The sequence below is a fragment of the Oncorhynchus masou genome, chromosome 28 (assembly GCF_036934945.1).
Source record: "Oncorhynchus masou masou isolate Uvic2021 chromosome 28, UVic_Omas_1.1, whole genome shotgun sequence".
In the NCBI taxonomy this organism is placed as follows: domain Eukaryota; kingdom Metazoa; phylum Chordata; class Actinopteri; order Salmoniformes; family Salmonidae; genus Oncorhynchus; species Oncorhynchus masou.
The window spans coordinates 81,167,225-81,185,334 of record NC_088239.1 but is presented as its reverse complement, the minus strand read 5'-3'; the positions used below and the strand labels follow the sequence as shown (position 1 = coordinate 81,185,334).

General features: G+C 41.3%; 1 protein-coding gene across 2 annotated transcripts in view; it reads left to right on the top strand.

Annotated features, from left to right (window-relative positions):
• The window catches only part of slc27a6 (solute carrier family 27 member 6), a 40,012-nt gene extending 24,151 nt beyond the window's left edge, over positions 1 to 15,861 (top strand). Inside the window, exons 6-11 of one of the 2 annotated variants that reach the window (XR_010452144.1) lie at positions 4,907 to 4,997; positions 8,712 to 8,910; positions 9,418 to 9,515; positions 10,176 to 10,306; positions 13,629 to 15,029; positions 15,062 to 15,861. Coding sequence is in view for 1 of the 2 variants with exons in the window: in XM_064943566.1 (XP_064799638.1) it covers positions 4,907 to 4,997; positions 8,712 to 8,910; positions 9,418 to 9,515; positions 10,176 to 10,306; positions 13,629 to 13,805 (696 nt within the window). In the remaining variant the exon portion in view is untranslated. Of the gene's footprint in view, positions 1 to 4,906; positions 4,998 to 8,711; positions 8,911 to 9,417; positions 9,516 to 10,175; positions 10,307 to 13,628 lie in introns of both variants that reach the window. The other variant, XM_064943566.1, reaches the window with a different exon arrangement.
• The last annotated feature ends 2,249 nt before the right edge of the window (positions 15,862 to 18,110 follow it).

Below are 18,110 nucleotides of genomic sequence, written 5' to 3'. Positions count from 1 at the left end.
AGCGTTTATGTAAAGTTCTCACTGTCACTCAAACGTATTCCAGTGACTACCTACCTGGCAGTTGGTTGGTTGTGTGTGTGTGTGTGCGCTACCTTCCCCTGAAGCATGCATAGTCTACTGTAGCTACTAATGGTACAGGCCTGATTCAGAGATGTTTAGAGAGCAATGAATTAACTTTTTCAATGCTAGGTAAGGAAACTGTAGTTATCACGTTTCACATTGGATTTATTCATTACAAAAAGGTAAAGTAAAAGGTGCGCGTAACGATAGTGGCAGGTGCGCGCAACGATAGCGGCTGGCGCGCGTAACGATAGCGGCAGGTGCGCGTAACGATAGCGGCAGGTGCGCGTAATGGTGCGTGAACTTGCAACGTCGAGCGCCGGGGAGCAAGAGTAGAAGTGACATGTTAGTTTTGCTGACAGTTTTGTTTATCCTCCCTTACTGCGGAATGTGTGACTGCGGAATGTGTGATTGCGGAATGTCTTCTTCTTTACATTTTAAGTGAAATTTTTAATGCATAACCTTTTTATTAGAAGGGTACCTACAGAGGTACTTTAACGCATTCATAACCCATAAGTAATGCATTCATAAACAGTACATCAGCATAACGTGTTACCCTGAAAGTATTACCCATTTATTCTGCTTCTTTCAATTACTATTTCTGTGCTTACTGAACCCCCAGAGACTTCCCTATGGGCCCTGGTCAAAAGTAGTGCGCTATGTAGGGAATAGGGTGCCATTTGGGATGCTGCTGCCTTCTGAGAATGAATGTCTGGTTTTGAGTTTTCTCTAACAGGAAGTCGCAGTGTCCAACCTGTTTTGCTAAACCTACACAGTGTAGCTTTGTGTGCCAGACCCAATCTTTCCATTTAAGCTAACTAACAGTACTGGAAAACATTTATTGGAAAGCTCAAAAATGTGCAGTATTCATTGCGTTACACTGCCAAAGTGTTTTTTGTTGTTGTTGATAACCAAAGGAGTTTATGGATTTGAGTCAGGGGAGAGGTTATGCAATGGGTTAATCCACATATTTGATACCATAGGCTGCACATTGCAATAGGGGTGATGTGTGTGTGTGTGTGTGTGTGTGTGTGTGTGTGTGTGTGTGTGAGAGAGTGGTTATCAATGCTTAAGAAACTAACATGCCTGGAGTTTGTGTGTGTTTGTGTACAGATTCCCTGGAGTGAAAGGTATTCATTGTGTGGGTGTTTTTTTGTGTGCATATGTGCATCAATAACAGAAGTACAGTGTTGCTGAGGGCATTGCAACAACAGGAAGATACTTGGTTAAATCAGATTTTGTAGAACTATTGAACATCGAAAGAATTGAACAAATCGAAAGGGAGCATTTGATACCTTTTGTGGAATTCCACAAGGGATTCATTTTTTTTTTTTTATCTGTTAGATGTGCACTCTCACAACACATACATTATTTCTCAAGAATACTGACTTTCTATGGAAATGGCCTTGTGCAACGGCCTATTCAGTAATGATGTACGGAAGGAATGCTTTCAACCAGGGGTTGGAACCTGTTCAGGGAACAGATCAGGAAAAGGGACAATAACGTTTTTCTTTTTTCTTCCAAAGAACAGAACCAGAACTACGAATGAAGGTGATCTATTCTGTTCCGGAACAGAATCGTTATTTTATGATTTTATGAGCATGGTTGGGGTACATTCCAGGGCATTTTTTTCCCCTCCAGTCTCATAGAAAACTGCAACAAAGCGTTTATGTAAAGTTCTCACTGTCACTCAAACGTATTCCAGTGACTACCTACCTGGCAGTTGGTTGGTTGTGTGTGTGTGCGCTACCTTACCTTGAAGCATGCATAGTCTACTGTAGCTACTAATGTTACAGGCCTGATTCAGAGATTTTTAGAGAGCAATGAATTAACTTTTTCAATGCTAGGTAAGGAAACTGTAGCTATCACGTTTCACATTGGATTTATTCATTACAAAAAGGTAAGGTAAAAGGTGCGCGTAACGATAGCGGCAGGTGCGCGTAACGATAGCGGCAGGTGCGCGTAACGATAGCGGCAGGTGCGCGTAACGATAGCGGCAGGTGCGCGTAACGATAGCGGCAGGTGCGCGTAACGATAGCGGCAGGTGTGCGTAATGGTGCGTGAACTTGCAACGTCGAGCGCCGGGGAGCAAGAGTAGAAGTGACATGATGTTAGTTTTGCTGACAGTTTTGTTTATCCTCCCTTACTGCGGAATGTGTGACTGCGGAATGTGTGACTGCGGAATGTGTGACTGCGGAATGTCTTCTTCTTTACATTTTAAGTGAAATTTTTAATGCATAACCTTTTTATTAGAAGGGTACCTACATAGGTACTTTAACGCATTCATAACCCATAAGTAATGCATTCATAAACAGTACATCAGCATAACGTGTTACCCTGAAAGTATTACCCATTTATTCTGCAATGTTAGGTAGCTCTTTCAATTACTATTTCTGTGCTTACTGAACCCTCAGAGACTTCCCTATGGGCCCTGGTCAAAAGTAGTGCGCTATGTAGGGAATAGGGTGCCATTTGGGATGCTGCTGCCTTCTGAGAATGAATGTCTGGTTTTGAGTTTTCTCTAACAGGAAGTCGCAGTGTCCAACCTTTTTTGCTAAACCTACACAGTGTAGCTTTGTGTGCCAGACCCAATCTTTCCATTTAAGCTAACTAACAGTACTGGAAAACATTTATTGGAAAGCTCAAAATTGTGCAGTATTCATTGCGTTACACTGCCAAAGTGATTTTTGTTGTTGTTGATAACCAAAGGAGTTTATGGATTTGAGTCAGGGGAGAGGTTATGCAATGGGTTAATCCACATATTTGATACCATAGGCTGCACATTGCAATAGGGGTGATGTGTTTTGTGTGTGTGTGTGTGTGTGTGTGTGTGTGTGTGTGTGTGTGTGTGAGAGTGGTTATCAATGCTTAAGAAACTAACATGCCTGGAGTTTGTGTGTGTTTGTGTACAGATTCCCTGGAGTGAAAGGTATTCATTGTGTGGGTGTTTTTTTATGTGCATATGTGCATCAATAACAGAAGTACAGTGTTGCTGAGGGCATTGCAACAACACGAAGATACTTGATTAAATCAGATTTTGTAGAACTATTGAACATCGAAAGAATTGAACAAATCGAAAGAAAGGGAGCATTTGATACCTTTTGTGGAATTCCACAAGGGATTAAACATTTTTTTTTTTATCTGTTAGACGTGCACTCTCACAACACATACATTATTTCTCAAGAATACTGACTTTCTATGGAAATGGCCTTGTGCAACGGCCTATACGGTAATGATGTACGGAAGGAATGCTTTCAACCAGGGGTTGGAACCTGTTCAGGGAACAGATCAGGAAAAGGGACAATAACGTTTTTCTTTTTTCTTCCAAAGAACAGAACCAGAACTACGAATGAAGGTGATCTATTCTGTTCCGAAACAGAATCGTTATTTTATGAGCATGGTTGGGGTACATTCCAGGGCATTTTTTCCCTCCAGTCTCATAAAAAAACTGCAACAAAGCGTTTATGTAAAGTTCTCACTGTCACTCAAACGTATTCCAGTGACTACCTACCTGGCGGTTGGTTGGTTGTGTGTGTGTGCGCTACCTTCCCCTGAAGCATGCATAGTCTACTGTAGCTACTAATGTTACAGGCCTGATTCAGAGATTTTTAGAGAGCAATGAATTAACTTTTTCAATGCTAGGTAAGGAAACTGTAGTTATCACGTTTCACATTGGATTTATTCATTACAAAAAGGTAAGACGTGTTTTTAATTTGAGTTCTGGTGTCGCTCTGCACACACGGGCTTGTTAGTTAGCTAACTCTGGTCCTGCACTCAAACTCTAGGTGGCATTATGTGTAATGTAATGGAACTGAGTCCTGGTCAAGGGCTAGCTCTGGTCCAATGTTAGGTAGCTCTGGTCCAACGTTAGGTAGCTCTGGTCCAACGTTAGGTAGCTCTGGTCCAATGTTAGGTAGCTCTGGTCCAACGTTAGGTAGCTCTGGTCCAATGTTAGGTAGCTCTGGTCCAATGTTAGGTAGCTCTGGTCCAACGTTAGGTAGCTCTGGTCCAACGTTAGGTAGCTCTGGTCCAACGTTAGGTAGCTCTGGTCCAACGTTAGGTAGCTCTGGTCCAATGTTAGGTAGCTCTGGTCCAATGTTAGGTAGCTCTGGTCCAATGTTAGGTAGCTCTGGTCCAACGTTAGGTAGCTCTGGTCCAACGTTAGGTAGCTCTGGTGGTGTTAGGTAGCTCTGGTCCAACGTTAGGTAGCTCTGGTCCAACGTTAGGTAGCTCTGGTCCAACGTTAGGTAGCTCTGGTCCAATGTTAGGTAGCTCTGGTCCAACGTTAGGTAGCTCTGGTCCAACGTTAGGTAGCTCTGGTCCAACGTTAGGTAGCTCTGGTCCAACGTTAGGTAGCTCTGGTCCAATGTTAGGTAGCTCTGGTCCAATGTTAGGTAGCTCTGGTCCAACGTTAGGTAAGCCTACTCTCTGAAGATCAAACATCTCCGTAGGTATATTTCTGTGGGTCAGTAAGGGAGGATAACACATGTCATAACAACGAGATGCCCAGCGCTCTCCTCACCCGCAAAATTTGTCGCACCCTACACTACACTTGTCTGTCCGATACAGGTTCATAGCTTGCCCACTCCGTAGCAAGCGGCTCTATCCATTGGTGAAGTAATTTAATGTCGATTTCATAGGTTTAAAAAATAACAGAAAGGGACGATATAAAAAACCTGTTTAGAACAAACCCTAATAGGTTGAATGCATGATGTCATGTGACCAGAGACCCTTTGCTTAATGGCTTAAATACAGATATATATCTTACTAATGCCCTACTGCCCACAACTCAAATGAATTATAATGTAGTCCTTTGTATGTTTTTTTTCCTTTTCCTTTCTTGCAGCTCCTCTTCAAGTATGACCTGGTAAGGTATGACATGGTCCGAGATGAGCCGGTCAGGAACAGCCAGGGCTTCTGTCAACACGTTAACAAGGGTAATAACTCAAATAGTAGTAGTAGTAGTAGTAGTACACGTTGTTGTTGCTGTTATTGTTATTATTATTATGTTGTAGTAGTAGTACACGTTGTTGGTGGTGTTGTAGTAGTAGTACACGTTGTTGGTGGTGTTGTAGTAGTACACGTTGGTGGTGGTGGTGTTGTAGTAGTAGTACACGTTGGTGGTGGTGTTGTAGTAGTAGTACACGTTGGTGGTGGTGGTGGTGTTGTAGTAGTAGTACACGGTGGTGGTGGTGGTGGTGGTGTTGTAGTAGTAGTACACGGTGGTGGTGGTGGTGGTGTTGTAGTAGTAGTACATGTTGTTGTTGTTATTGTTATTATGTAGTAGTACACGTTGTTGGTGGTGGTGTTGTAGTAGTAGTACACGGTGGTGGTGGTGTTGTAGTAGTAGAACACGGTGGTGGTGGTGTTGTAGTAGTAGTACACGTTGTTGGTGGTGGTGGTTTTGTAGTAGTAGTACACGTTGGTGGTGGTGGTGGTGTTGTAGTAGTAGTACATGTTGTTGGTGGTGGTGTTGTAGTAGTAGTACACGTTGTTGTTGGTGGTGGTGTTGTAGTAGTAGTACACGTTGGTGGTGGTGGTGGTGTTGTAGTAGTAGTACACGTTGGTGGTGGTGGTGTTGTAGTAGTAGTACACGTTGTTGTTGGTGGTGCTGGTGTTGTAGTAGTAGTACATGTTGTTGTTGTTATTGTTATTATGTAGTAGTACACGTTGTTGGTGGTGGTGGTGTTGTAGTAGTAGTACACGTTGTTGGTGGTGGTGGTGTTGTAGTAGTAGAACACGTTGTTGGTGGTGGTGGTGTTGTAGTAGTAGTACACGTTGTTGTTGGTGGTGGTGTTGTAGTAGTAGTACACGTTGTTGTTGGTGGTGGTGTTGTAGTAGTAGTACACGTTGTTGGTGGTGGTGGTGTTGTAGTAGTAGAACACGTTGTTGGTAGTGGTGGTGTTGTAGTAGTATTACACGTTGTTGGTGGTGTTGTAGTAGTAGTACACGTTGTTGGTGGTGGTGGTGTTGTAGTAGTAGTACACGTTGTTGGTGGTGGTGTTGTAGTAGTAGTACACGTTGTTGTTGGTGGTGGTGTTGTAGTAGTAGTACACGTTGTTGGTGGTGTTGTAGTAGTAGTACACGTTGTTGGTGGTGTTGTAGTAGTAGTACACGTTGTTGGTGGTGGTGTTGTAGTAGTAGTACACGTTGTTGGTGGTGGTGGTGTTGTAGTAGTAGTACACGTTGTTGGTGGTGGTGGTGTTGTAGTAGTTGTACACGTTGTTGGTGGTGGTGTTGTAGTAGTAGTACACGTTGTTGGTGGTGGTGGTGTTGTAGTAGTAGTACACGTTGTTGGTGGTGGTGGTGTTGTAGTAGTAGTACACGTTGTTGTTGGTGGTGGTGTTGTAGTAGTAGTACACGTTGTTGGTAGTGGTGGTGTTGTAGTAGTAGTACATGTTGGTGTTGTTATTATTATTATGTAGTAGTACACGTTGTTGGTAGTGGTGGTGTTGTAGTAGTAGTACACGTTGGTGTTGTTATTGTTATTATGTAGTAGAACACGTTGTTGTTGGTGGTGGTGTTGTAGTAGTAATACACGTTGTTGGTAGTGGTGGTGTAGTAGTACACGTTGTTGGTGGTGGTGGTGTTGTAGTAGTAGTACACGTTGTTGGTAGTGGTGGTGTTGTGGTAGTAGAACATGTTGTTGGTGGTGGTGGTGTTGTAGTAGTAGTACACGTTGTTGGTGGTGGTGGTGTTGTAGTAGTAGAACACGTTGTTGGTGGTGGTGGTGTTGTAGTAGTAGAACACGTTGTTGGTGGTGGTGGTGTTATTGTTATTATTATGTTGTAGTAGTACACGTTGTTGTTATTATTATTATGTTGTAGTAGTACACATTGTTGTTATTATTATTATTGTTATTATTATTATGTTGTAGTAGTAGTACATGTTGGTGTTGTAGTAGTACTGTTTTTATTGGTTGCTCACAGTTGTATACTGAATTGTACTCCAATTTACAATCATAGATTTTATTATCCCATAATGGGGAAATTGATTTGCCGCTGTTGTAGAAACAAACATAACAACATTGGTTCACGGCAGGCCTGTTTGTAACCAAAACACTTGAAACGCATTTGTGAAGGCATTGTTGTCGCCAGGGTATGGTTGGGGTGTGGTGATAGATTGAATGGAATTGAGACGGGAGGAATGTTGTTTTTAGTAGTAAATTGATTGACGGACCCTGTCAGTATGTTCTGACTTTTTTGTTGGACTGGGCAGCAAAAATGTAACAAAACCAATCGATATTTCCACCATGCATTGAGAGACGTTGGGTTGGCTAATGGCTGCTTTTTTTGGGGTTGCTTTTGATAATTACACCCATATGGAAAAATATGTCAATATATCAAATGGCCTCCTTGAGCACTCTCCTAAAAATTAAGGTATTGTCATGCTGTGCTATTGGCATCCATGCTGTGCTATAGGCATTCATGCTGTGCTATAGTCATCCCATGCTGTGCTATAGGCATTCATGCTGTGCTATAGTCATCCCATGCTGTGCTATAGGCATTCATGCTGTGCTATAGGCATTCATGCTGTGCTATAGTCATCCCATGCTGTGCTATAGGCATTCATGCTGTGCTATAGGCATTCATGCTGTGCTATAGGCATTCATGCTGTGCTATAGTCATCCCATGCTGTGCTATAGGCATTCATGCTGTGCTATAGGCATTCATGCTGTGCTATAGGCATTCATGCTGTGCTATAGGCATTCATGCTGTGCTATAGGCATCCCATGCTGTGCTATAGGCATCCCATGCTGTGCTATAGGCATTCATGCTGTGCTATAGGCATTCATGCTGTGCTATAGGCATTCATGCTGTGCTATAGGCATCCATGCTGTGCTATAGGCATTCATGCTGTGCTATAGGCATTCATGCTGTGCTATAGGCATCCATGCTGTGCTATAGGCATTCATGCTGTGCTATAGTCATCCATGCTGTGCTATAGGCATTCATGCTGTGCTATAGGCATTCATGCTGTGCTATAGGCATCCATGCTGTGCTATAGGCATTCATGCTGTGCTATAGGCATTCATGCTGTGCTATAGGCATTCATGCTGTGCTATAGGCATTCATGCTGTGCTATAGGCATTCATGCTGTGCTATAGGCATCCCATGCTGTGCTATAGGCATCCATGCTGTGCTATAGGCATTCATGCTGTGCTATAGGCATTCATGCTGTGCTATAGGCATTCATGCTGTGCTATAGGCATTCATGCTGTGCTATAGGCATCCCATGCTGTGCTATAGGCATCCATGCTGTGCTATAGGCATCCATGCTGTGCTATAGGCATCCCATGCTGTGCTATAGGCATTCATGCTGTGCTATAGGCATTCATGCTGTGCTATAGGCATCCCATGCTGTGCTATTGGCATCCATGCTGTGCTATAGGCATCCATGCTGTGCTATAGGCATTCATGCTGTGCTATAGGCATTCATGCTGTGCTATAGGCATCCCATGCTGTGCTATAGGCATCCCATGCTGTGCTATAGGCATCCCATGCTGTGCTATAGGCCAATGTTGAACTGCGCTGCCGACTCTAGAATGTCAGGTCACATGGTTAGGAACAACTTCATGTGGGAATGATGGCAGACATTCAGAAAATTCTGACCAAACTATTTACTTTCCCCTTTGTGTGTCTTCTCCCTAGGTGAGACGGGTCTTCTCTTGTCCAAGATTAGCGCCTCCAGTCCCTTCTTTGGCTACGCGGGGAGCAAACAACTGACGGAGAAGAAGTTGATAAGGAACGTGTTCGTGAAGGGAGACGTGTACTTCAACACTGGAGACCTCATGGCTGAAGATGCTGAGGACTTTATCTGTTTCAAGGACAGAGTGGGGGACACTTTCAGGTAGAGAATCTGAATTGACATGATCACGTTTAATCTGGGTTATTGTAATAGTTTACTCGCCTCGTGACCCAGTGGGCAAAATTTGGTTGAAGTGAGATGTAATTTGAAAACAGTTTTGTCGTTGAAATTACAGTATATAATTCAAACCAGTTTTGCTCACTGGGAAGGCGGATGTCATCCTTCACATTGAGTTAAGACGGGCAGGACAACTGATGGCACGTGTGTGTTGAATGAAAATGGAAAAGATGAAGTCACTCTGTCAGAATTACAGTACTGTATGTCATAATATGACTGACTTTACATAATGTCATGACAGCTCATGACTGCTCATTTCATCATACAAATATATGGGTGTGGGGGGGGGGGTGGTGTGTGCCTCCTTTCTGACCAATAAGGTAATATTGAAAATACTTCAGTTAATTTAGGGGACACATTTTAAGGGACTTGTTTTCACTCACTCTTAGAGACAAACGTTCCCAGCCTCTTTTGATTTATTTATGATTTCAGATGGAAGGGTGAAAATGTGGCAACAACAGAAGTGACAGAGGTGCTCGGACTGGTAGACTTTATCCAAGAGGCCAATGTCTATGGGGTGGAAATTCCAGGTACAGATGTCCTGTCTCTGTGTGTGTACAGGTTTGTGTCTATGTGTGATGTCCTGTCTCTGTGTCTCTATCTCTGTGTGTGTGTCTATGTGTGGTGTACGTGTGTGTGTGTGGTGTAAGTGTCTGTGAGTGTGTCTCTATCCCTGTGTGTGTACATGTGTGTGTCTATGTGTGGTGTACGTGTCTGTCTGTGTGTCTCTATCTCTGTGTGTGTACATGTTTGTGTCTATGTGTGGTGTACGTGTCTCTCTGTGTGTGATTCCATGTAGTAAAATACCACGATCCCATTGCTATGCTTCTGCTTCGGCAATCACACTGTGGTGGCATGAAAGACCTTGTGTTTGCAGAATAATTGTCCCCATTTGAGATTAATGATTTATGTAATGTTTCCAATTAGACTATGCCACACAGTGGAAGATGTCATGGACTGTGTCCCAAATGGCACCATATTCCCTATATAGTGCACGACCTTATAGGCCTTGGTCAAAAGTAGTGCACTATATAAGGAATAGCATACCATATGGGTCTCACTGTGCTCCCTGCCTAGAACTGAAGTGAAAGGCCTTTTGTCACGTCCATCTCAAATGAGCCACCCGTAATGAAAGGGGGTGAAATTGGAGTAACACAAAGTGACTAATGGGGCACCATTTGTATTCACAGGAAATGAGGGAAGAGCCGGAATGGCCGCCATCATCGTGAGGCCTGAATGTGAGTTTAGCGGGAAGAAGCTATTTGACCACGTCCTCAATGATCTACCAGGCTATGCTCGTCCTCTCTTCATAAGGCTTCAGGTAAGGACCGTTTGACACACTGACTTCCTTGCCATGATCTGATGAAGTAGAGGCAATTTTCTAATGTTCACTTTTTCCAGTGTTTTGAATTGTTGACTCTGTTTTTAAAATGTTTACTTAAGCTTCTCTTACCAAGGGTAGGACAGTAATTAGACAGGAATGAATAGATCATCGTTTGCTTATCTGTAAGGGATGTCAATGATTGATTGTAAAAGTGCTAAGAAATATTTTGTTATAGTGGTGGCCTCTTCTGGTCACATGTGTACACTACAGCACTGACAGGTCAATGTCATTGTAGAGAACGTTCCATTTTGAAATTGTATTTATTATGGATCCCCATTAGCTGCTGCCAAAGCAGCTAAATCTAATTTTACTGCTTCCCGTCAGTTACTTGATGTGGAATAGAGTTCCATGTAGTCATGGCTCTATGTAGTACTGTGCGTCTCCCATAGTCTGTTCTGGACTTGGGGACTGTGAAGAGACCTCTTGTGGCATGTCTTGTGGGTTATGCATGGGTGTGTGAGCTGTGTGCCAGTAGTTTTAGACAGACAGCTCGGTACATTCAACATGTCAATACCTCTCATAAATAAAAGTAGTGATGAAGTCAATCTCTCCTCCACTTTCAGCCAGGAGAGATTGACGTGCATATTATTAATATTAGCCCTCTGTGTACATGCAAGGGCCAGCTGTGCTGCCCTGTTCTGAGCCAATTGCAAAGTCCTTTTTTGTGACACCTGACCACACGACTGAACAGTAGTCAAGGTGCGACAAAACTAGGGTCTGTAGGACCTGCCCTGTTGATAGAGTTGTTAAGAAGGCAGAGCATCGCTTTATTATAAACAGACTTCTCCCCATCTTAGCTACTACTGCATCAATATGTTTTGACAATGACAGTTTACAATCTAATGTTACTCAAAGCAGTTTAGTCATCTCAATTTCCACATTATTTATTACAAGATTTAGTTGGGATTTAGTGAGTGTTTTGTTCCAATTACAATGCTTTTAGTTTTATAAATATTTAGGGCTAACTTATTCCTTGCCACCCACTCTGAAACTAACTGTAGCTCTTTGTTGAGTGTTGTAGTCATTTCAGTCACTGTAGTAGCTGATGTGTATAGTGTTGAGTGATATGCATACATAGAAACTCTGGTTTTACTCAGTGGCACGTCGTTAGTAAAAAAAAAAAAAAAGCAAGGGGCCTAAACAGCTACCCTGGGGAATTCCTGATTCTAACGGGATTATATTTGATAGGCTTCCATTAAAGTACACCCTCTGTGTTCTGTTAGACAAGTAACTCTTTATCCACATTATAGCAGGGGGTGTAAAGCCATAACACATGTGTTTTTCCAGCAGCAGACTATGATCAATAATGTCAAAGGCTGCACGGAAGTCTAACAAGACAGCCCCCACAATAATTGTATAATCAATTTCTCTCAGCGAATCATCAGTCATTTGTGTAAGTGCTGTGCTTGTTGAGTGTCCTTCCCCATAAGTGTGCTGAAATTCTGTTGTCAATTTGTTTACTGTAAAATAGCATTGTATCTGCTCAAACACCATTTTCCCCAGAAGTTTAATAAGGGTTGGTAACAGGCTGATTGGTTGGCTATTTGAGCCAGTAAAGGGGGCTTTATTATTCTTGGGTAGCGGAATGACTTTAGCTTCCCTCCAGGCCTGAGGGCACACACTTTCTAGTAGGCTTAGACCGAATATGTGGCAATATCATATCTGCTATTATCCTCAGTAATTTTCATCTAGATTGTCAGACCCTGGTGGCTTGTCTTTGTTTTTAGACAACAATAATTGTTTCACCTCTTCCACACTGACTTTACGGAATTCAAAAGTACAATTCTTGTCTTTCATAATTTGGTCCGATATACTTGGATGTGTAGTGTCAGTGTTTGTTGCTGACATGTCATCCCTAAGTTTGCTTATCTTGCCAATGAAAAAGTCATTAAAGTAGTTTGCAAATATCAATGTTTGTGATGAAGGAGCCATCTGATTCAATAATTGAAGGAACCGAGTTGGCTTTTTTTCCCCAAAATTTCATGTAAGGTACCGCAAAGCTTTTTTTCTATCATTCTTTATGTAATTTATCTTTGTTTCATAGTGTATTTTTTTAAACATTTTGTTTAGTCACATTATTTCTACATTAGCAGTACCTTTTCCAATCCGTTGGGCTGCCTTATTTGCCATACCTTTTGCCTCATCCCTCTCAACAAAATAATTTTTCAATTCCTCATCATTCCAAGGGGATTTAACAGTTTTTACAGTCATTTAATTAATGGGTGCTGCTTATTAGTAACTGGAATAAGCACTTTCATAAATGTGTCAAGTGCAGCATCTGGTTGCTCCTCATTACACACCACAGACCAGCAAATATTATTTGCGTCATCAACATATGAATCAATACATAACTTCTTGTATGACCTCTTAAACACTATATTAGGCCCAGCGTCTGGAACATTGGTTTTCCTAGATATGGCTATTATATTGTGATCACTATATCCTATGGATCTGGATACTGCTTTAAAGCAAATATCTGCAGCATTAGTAAAACAGTGATCAATACATGTTGATGATTTCATTCCTGTGCTGTTTGTAACTACCCTGGTCGGTTGATTGAAAACCTGATCCAGGTTGCAGACACTGGTTACAGTTTGAAGTTTGGGGGCAGCTTGATGATAGCCAGTCAATATTTAAATCACCCAGAAAATATACTTCCATGCAGATCTTACCAGGGTTAGGGTCAATTCCATTTAAATTCAAGAAGTAAACTGAAATTCTGATTACATTTCTATTGTTTTGTAATTGAAGGATTCAAGGTTTTGACGGGTTGTATAGTTAAGCTTTTATGTTAATATTATTCTGCGGTTTGGTTTGTGTAATCTATATGGACATTCTGTATTTTGATTATCAACGGATGAATATGTCAGAGTTTTTGAATAATGCTTGCCAAGTTGTCAAATAATTATTTTAGCATAAAGTGTAATTGTACACTTTTAGATTGTGAAAGTTAATTTCTGTTTGGGTCATTGACAAAATAGTCCTACAAACAGAGAATACAGATCAGAATATGGAATAATGGGGCGGCAGGGTAGCCTAGTGGTTAGAGTGTTGGACTAGCAACCGGAAGGTTGCAAGTTCAAATCCCCAAGCTGACAAGGTACAAATCTGTTGTTCTGCCCCTGAACAGGCAATTACACCACTACTCCTAGACCATCATTGAAAATAAGAATTTGTTCTTAACTGACTTGCCTAGTTAAATAAAGGTAAAATAAAATCACATCTTAATAAAATCACATCTTATACTTCTATGTTGTAGGAATCAATGGAGATGACGGGAACCTTCAAGCAGCAGAAATTCAATCTAGTGGAGAGCGGATTCAACCCTTCAACAATCTGTGAACCTCTCTATTTCCTGGATTTCTCTGAGAAAAGCTACGTTCCCCTCACGAACATGCTGTACGGCAGCATTTTGGCTGGCGAGCGGAAGCTATAGTGGTTAAGCGTAGCTAAAACCACCAACCGATTTGGTTCACTGATACGGTGGCAGCATAGTTGTGCCTGTTTCGAAGAGGGACCGAGAGTCCGTCAATTGGGTCTATTCCTAATTGTGTATAATGTATGAAATTGTCTCATATGAGGGGTCAGGATCAACAGAGTGGGTTAATGATGAACAGGAGGGGGGGTCTGTCTTATATTCATGGAACATCAAATACCCTCGGGTGGGGGGGGGGGGTTAAATTGTGCCTCATCTGATTTTCTTTCTTTTTTTTACTAAATTAAACTGTTTTCCTCTGGTTTCCAGATCTATTGTCAAGACATTTCAGCTGAGAAGGCTAAATTGACTTGAGACCAGTGAACCTCGGCAATCAGCACTTCCACTGTCCGTCTGTGCCATTTTAATTTGCGGATGGGGTGTCATAAAAGTGTCACTAGTTCCTCCTCGAAATAAAGACGAATGGCAGACTAAATAGAGGCGTCGTGTTTTGAGGCACCAATGACCACATTCTGGCCACCCAAAATTCTTCGTTCTGACCTACTACACTAACCAACGTAGATATGAACTTTAATATCAGAAACGGTCCATACGCTTTGCTACAAATAGTAGTAATTTAAAAAAAAAAATGTTTTATTGTATTTATTTTATACATATAGTTAAGGCTCATAATTTAAACCAAAGTAGGTGTGCTTCGCAGAAGAACATTTGTTAGGTGTCGACCAGTAACTGTGTTGAGATGGTACAGTCCACTGGCACAGCACTAGTTCATTAAGGGCATCATGCACTATGTCCTTGTTTTCAACAGTTTGCCAGTTAGTCATTACCATCTTGTGTTACTCTGAGATGTAACCAGACCCAGGTCCAAGTAGTCTTTATTTCCTTACTTGTACTTTTCAATCTGTTCCAGTGGTTCCATTGTACGACCACCTCAATAAAACAAGTACTATTTGAACCCGGGGGTCTGAATGTGATGGAAAGTGATTATATTTACTGTCAAATGACAGCTGAGAAGTTTGTCAGGGATTCTTTTAAGGGTCCAATTCAGTCAAACCAGTGTGAATGCCTTATCCCCTCAATAAAATAACAATGTGGTTCTGGTACTGTAAAATACTAGCCTGAGGGCCATTCTGTTGGTGCTATCATGCCAACTCCTTGTCAGCCATTGTCATGCCAATACTTGTCATATTTGACTTGCAATGGAGTTGGCAAGAGCACAAACAGGTCTGGGACCAGGCTATAGAAGGAAACAACAGATCTGGGACCAGGCTATAGAAGTAGACAACAGGTCTGAGACCAGGCTAGTAAAAGAACAAGCAAGCCACCTCTTATAAGTAGATGCTCCTAGCTTTGTAATTAGGCATCTGGGTAGTTAGCCTAATTTATGCAGTATCTCTATTTACTAAGGCATGTTTGAGACTAAGACATGTTTGACTGAATTCAGCCCTTTGTTTAAGAGTTTTCTATGTATAGGAATTGTTAATTTGTACAGCTATTTGAACTATGGTTTGGTGAAGAAGACTATAGTTTACAATGTCAAATGTTGAATTCATTGAGATGATCAAGTCCTTATGATTAATCTAGCTCGGACTACAATATGATGTTCATATAATTTAAGCACAATGAATGATTGCAATGAAGTTAATTTGCGCAGTGTGAAAATCAGCGATTTTTAGGTTGACTGATACCTCTTGTTTTTACTTTCCTGTTTGGACAGCCAAACACATTTTATTTCACTTTGATTATTTAAAATGTTGAATATTTGGTCAAATGGTGTTTAACAGCATTTGTTGTTTATCATTTTAATTTGATAGTATTTAATTTGGGTGAATGTGTGTCCAGTTCTTGTGTGCCAGATATATCAACACTTTTAAATTTCAGAGTTATATGGACCACCATTTTCAACTTTTCCTTCAGACACTTAGTGATACTAGTGCCACCAGATTCAATTTCCTACTAGTGCCACAAATTCAATAGCATTACATTTCATTTTTATACAAATTCAATGGGATTCAATTTCCTTATACGAATTCAAAATGATTAAATTCAGATTCAATTTCTGGTGTCATTTGTCATCTTTGCTTTTCCCCGAAACCCATCTTTCCAAAATGGAAAATATGCCTGTACATTTTGCAGTGACAGCTAGGGTCTTAGGGCTACAGCAGTAAATAGTCAGAGTTATCTGACAGTCCTGTTAATGTGTGTGTGTAAAAGCTATAAAGCTATAACACTACTTAACGCTGACAGTTATGTTGAATGCATTACGATGTGGTTTATAATGCATTATAACATATTATAATCACATATGACCCCCCCCCCCCCCTTTAAGGTCTTACCTCATAATGATCATCTCAAATTTCAGTCAGTTGAAAACATGATACATAGAGAGACGTATTACAGGCTTTTAAAACAAGACTGAGGCTTTCTTACAACAGGTAATAAAGCGTTGTAGCTGCTTCAAGTGGTACTAGTTATACCACCTGTTGTGTTGATTCTCTCAGGGTACTTTTACTGTGTGCACTGGGAAGACCTTGCAAGCTGTAGGGTTTTTAACCCATTGAGGTCCAACAGTATGTGTACTGTATTTGTGTTTTCCATTGTCATCATTGAAGCCTTCATTAACAGTTTTTTTAGAACACATATTTAGCCTAGCTGATTATGGGAATAGTCTGTGCCATTGTGAATATGATATGGAAGAATTATTAAAAGTTTAAAAAATGACGTGTGTGTGGTTTTACCTGTACTGTGATTATTAGTCATGCGTTTTAATTTATTTTTATGTAGAACTGTGGTTAGCACATTTATTTAGAAACAGATGACATCATTTGAGGGCCCACAATAACTATTTAGTCTCTTTTTCATTTTGTTAGTCTTCATTGAATCAGACATGGTTAGCTAAATTTAGCCTGGTCAAATGTGCTCTTGCCAATTACATTGCTGTCATTGTTTTGGCATGACAGCACAAACAGACTGGCACTCAGACTATAGAAAATGACCAAGTGGTCTGAAGTATGACAATCTGTACCAAAGCATCTTGATATGGGCTAGCCTATTCACTGATTGGTTGAATATTAGAGGTGGCAGACACACCGCAGATAAACATGCAGACAATACACTTTCATCAACCCAGATTAGAGAATGGAACGGTCATAGAAAACAGATTAGAGAATGGAACAGTCATAGAAGACAGAACAGAAATTCTTAATTTGAAGTTTTATAGAACACTGCATAAGGTGTAAATGTTTACCCTAGTGACCAGTGTTTCCCAACTCCAGTCCTCCAGTAACCCCAACAGCACACATTTTGTAGGGCAGTTTCCCAGCTCCAGTCCTCCAGTAACCCCAACAGTACACATTATGTAGGGCAGTGTTTCCCAACTCCAGTCCTCCAGTAACCCCAACAGTACACATTATGTAGGGCAGTGTTTCCCAACTCCAGTCCTCCAGTAACCCCAACAGTACACATTATGTAGGGCAGTGTTTCCCAACTCCAGTCCTCCAGTAACCCCAACAGTACACATTATGTAGGTCAGTGTTTCCCAACTCCAGTCCTCCAGTAACCCCAACAGTACACATTATGTAGGGCAGTGTTTCCCAACTCCAGTCCTCCAGTAACCCCAACAGTACACATTATGTAGGGCAGTGTTTCCCAACTCCAGTCCTCCAGTAACCCCAACAGTACACATTATGTAGGGCAGTGTTTCCCAACTCCAGTCCTCCAGTAACCCCAACAGTACACATTATGTAGGACAGTGTTTCCCATCTCCAGTCCTCCAGTAAACCCAACAGTACACATTATGTAGGGCAGTGTTTCCCAACTCCAGTCCTCCAGTAACCCCAACAGTACACATTATGTAGGGCAGTGTTTCCCAACTCCAGTCCTCCAGTAACCCCAACAGTACACATTTTTTGTTGTAACCCTGGACAAGCACACCTGCTTTAACTTATCAACTAATCATCAAGCCGTCAATGAGTTGGATTAGAAATACAATGAATTGTGTTAAGTAAAATTATCCTCTTGGGAAATGGTTAGATATTACTGTGAGCCTACAATAATGTCACATGCAAATTCAGATAAAATTCAACTCTAATTTTGAGGAAGGAAAACAAAAGACAATTAAAGGAAAACATTCGATAACTCAATAGTATAAGGTTGAGAATTTTGAGCCATATTCAGCGCAAGAGGACAACATAATAACACACTTCGAAGATAGAAATGGAATGTATAGGCCTGACACGGCTACTCTTCCGGTCTACAATACAGACTTATCTGTTCTACCGATCGCTTTTCTAGATTCTGCAGGGT